Source organism: Neoarius graeffei, chromosome 3 (assembly GCF_027579695.1).
Source record: "Neoarius graeffei isolate fNeoGra1 chromosome 3, fNeoGra1.pri, whole genome shotgun sequence".
NCBI lineage: Eukaryota > Metazoa > Chordata > Actinopteri > Siluriformes > Ariidae > Neoarius > Neoarius graeffei.
In genome coordinates this window covers 75,401,388-75,404,284 of record NC_083571.1, presented here as the reverse complement: position 1 = coordinate 75,404,284, position 2,897 = coordinate 75,401,388, and the positions used below count along the sequence as shown (strand labels likewise).

Sequence of the window (2,897 nt, the reverse complement as noted above, 5' to 3'; positions counted from 1 at the left end):
TTGGAAAGTTCCCATCTCAGCGGTCTGAAGTAACACTTGCATAAACTGCCATGCCTTGCTATGCCTCAGTCAACAAATGTTGTTTTCCTGATCATATTCATCCTGGTAAATAATGGACTTAATACTCTTTTTGCCAGGTGTAGATTTTTTTGAATATTTTCATCATAATTAAGTAGTCAATGATATTGGTTGACTACACCCTGCTCACACCACAAGTTACATCATTTCCTAGTAGGCGTAATTCAGCTTGGCACAGCAAGCAGAACTGCAATCAAGCAGATGCACTTTCATAATGTGAGAAGAGTGAGAAGGGTTCTTACTCTGGAGATATTGATACGGTGAGTTTTATTACTCAAAGCTTGTTTTAGTAGTGACAGAATGATACATCATAATGCATAGTATATTTAACAATCTGATGTCTTTAATTTGTCTTTCGTCCTTCAGATTTTTTTGGAAGCATATAATGATGTATTTTGGATGGATAGTGCTTCTGATCATGGTGAATAATGGTATGGGTTTTTTTCTTTATCAGTGATAAGCCATTCTTTTTCTAATCCTGAAGAACATTATTTGGTGATATTTTCTTCTTGTAAAGCAGTCCTTTTGATGATTCTTTGAAGCATGTTATAAATATATTTCTTGCATGCATTGTAATTTAAAAATTCTATATTTTCAGATTATAAAATATATTTATAATCTGCCTCAAGGAGTTAAACTCAGGCCAATTGTATTAATATCTGTGCAGACTTAAGTGAATCAGTGGGTGAATAATTAGAATGTTCTCATGAAGGTATGATGCATATAATATGCCAATATGCCAATTAGAAGTCCAGGCCTGGACATACCATTACAACACATCCAACATGGAATGGGAGATTGCTCGTCAGTGGTGCAGGCAGCATTACACCGACATGGTGGCCATCCAAAATGAGGGTGAGGTTATCTACCTGAACCAGATATTGCCCTTCCATTCCTCATACTACTGGATTGGCCTTAGAAAAATGGCTGACCAGTGGACATGGGTGGGTACCATGAAGCCCTTGGCACCCGAGGCAGCCAGCTGGGCAACAGGAGAACCCAATAATCAGGGAACTAGTGAGGACTGCGTAGAGATCTACATCAAGAGGTCCAAAGACATGGGCAAGTGGAATGATGACAAGTGCAGCAAAAAGAAAGCACCACTCTGTTACACAGGTAATATTTAAATTTAAATTTGGTCATTTAGGAGGTATTCTTATTCAGAGTGGAAAAAAAGTAGGCACAGTTTTTCTGCTCTGAAATAACCAGAAAGACACAACAATACAAAGTATTTAATGACTTGTAATGATTCACTTCCTAAAAGCCTACTGTGTTGTTGATAGCATTTTGAGTCCAAGAATCCTTAATTTTCATTTGACCAAATTCAATCATGATTAAAAGACTTAAATGACCATGACAAAGTGAAAAAGGACAAATGCAAAGGAATTATTGGAAATGATCTACCTGAATGATACTTATAAAATTAAATACAATGCTAGACATTTGACTAAATACAGAATGTTATTTGTTGTATTACACACACAAAAGATGATAGAAATACTACATTTATTTGAATACTTTTTTTTTTTAATTTAGCATATATTATTGACATGTGTTTGTGTGTAGCATCCTGTTTAGAGAGGTCATGCAGTGAGCATGCTGAGTGTGTGGAGAACATTGGACACTACACATGCAAGTGTAATCCAGGGTTCACAGGTCCCCGCTGTAATGAAGGTACTGAAGATAGTCCAAACTTCAAGATTATGTCTAGATATTGTGTACTACATTCTGTACTCTCTTTCTCTCTTTGCAGCTGTAGAGTGTGGCATGGTTAAAAATCCAAAGCAGGGTTTTATACAGTGTAACCATGTTTATGGAGAATTTCGTTTCAATTCATCCTGTTACTTCCATTGTGCCCGTGGCTACATATTAAAGGGTTCAAAACATATACACTGCTTGTCATTGGGGAAATGGGATAGCGAGTCTCCTGAGTGCCAAGGTAGGGAATGGCATACAGTGTTTATCCTTCTGATATCACTACTTATCTCTATTGCATTGATGATTTGTAGCTGCTTCATAACTTGTTTTTTCTTCCATTATAGTTGTTGAATGTCCTCCAATTGCCACAAGAACCAGTGGTTGGAATATGACATGCAGCCATCCTCTGCACACAAACAGCTACAACTCTACATGTGTGTTCAGTTGTGAAGAGGGCTTTGAGCTGAAAGGTTCACACACAACCCTGTGTGATTACACTGGACAGTGGACACACAACCCCCCAAACTGCACAGGTACTTATTCAGATTAATATTTGTTGGCATGTTAAAACATATTTTTTAAATTTTCATTAAAATCAATAATACACCTTCTCTGGCACACTCAAAATAACAGCAACACTATAAAATTTCTTTGTATTATTGCAGTGACTCCAGCAGGAAGTTAAAGCCCCTCCTTTCCTTTTTTGTGAAACAGTTTTAAAGTCATTGCACAACATGACCATAGTTTTATAGCATACACATACAGGAATTGAAATATTAAGCTTTGTTATTACAGTGAATATAAAAAGACTACACATGCCACAGGTTTTTTTTTTGTGATTATATAAAATGAAATCAAGATAAGTCATGTCAAATCTTTGTACAAGAGTGTTTTGGCGAAAAATAATCACAACATGTAATGCCATTAACAACGTTTAATAAAGAAAGAAATAATATAAATATTCAGCTTTAACAGCTATGCTATTTCTTATCAGTTATGCTAGTTCTTAACTTGCCTATCAGTCTCCGTCTGGACACAAACACTACTTCCGTTAATGAACAATATTAGTTGTAGTTTTATAGCTAAATTAATGAACTATTAACTATGTATATCTTATGTTT

General features: G+C 35.7%; 1 protein-coding gene across 5 annotated transcripts in view; it reads left to right on the top strand.

Annotated features, from left to right (window-relative positions):
- Positions 1-271: 271 nt before the first annotated feature.
- The window catches only part of selp (selectin P), a 48,087-nt gene continuing 45,461 nt past the window's right edge, over positions 272-2,897 (top strand). For 3 of the 5 annotated variants that reach the window (XM_060917336.1, XM_060917333.1, XM_060917337.1), the window contains exons 1-6: positions 272-338; positions 445-509; positions 826-1,194; positions 1,645-1,752; positions 1,832-2,017; positions 2,121-2,309. In XM_060917336.1, the coding sequence (XP_060773319.1) occupies positions 280-338; positions 445-509; positions 826-1,194; positions 1,645-1,752; positions 1,832-2,017; positions 2,121-2,309 (976 nt within the window). In that variant the 5' untranslated portion in view covers positions 272-279. Of the gene's footprint in view, positions 339-444; positions 510-790; positions 1,195-1,644; positions 1,753-1,831; positions 2,018-2,120; positions 2,310-2,897 lie in introns of those variants that run through there. The other 2 variants (XM_060917334.1, XM_060917335.1) reach the window with 2 other exon arrangements.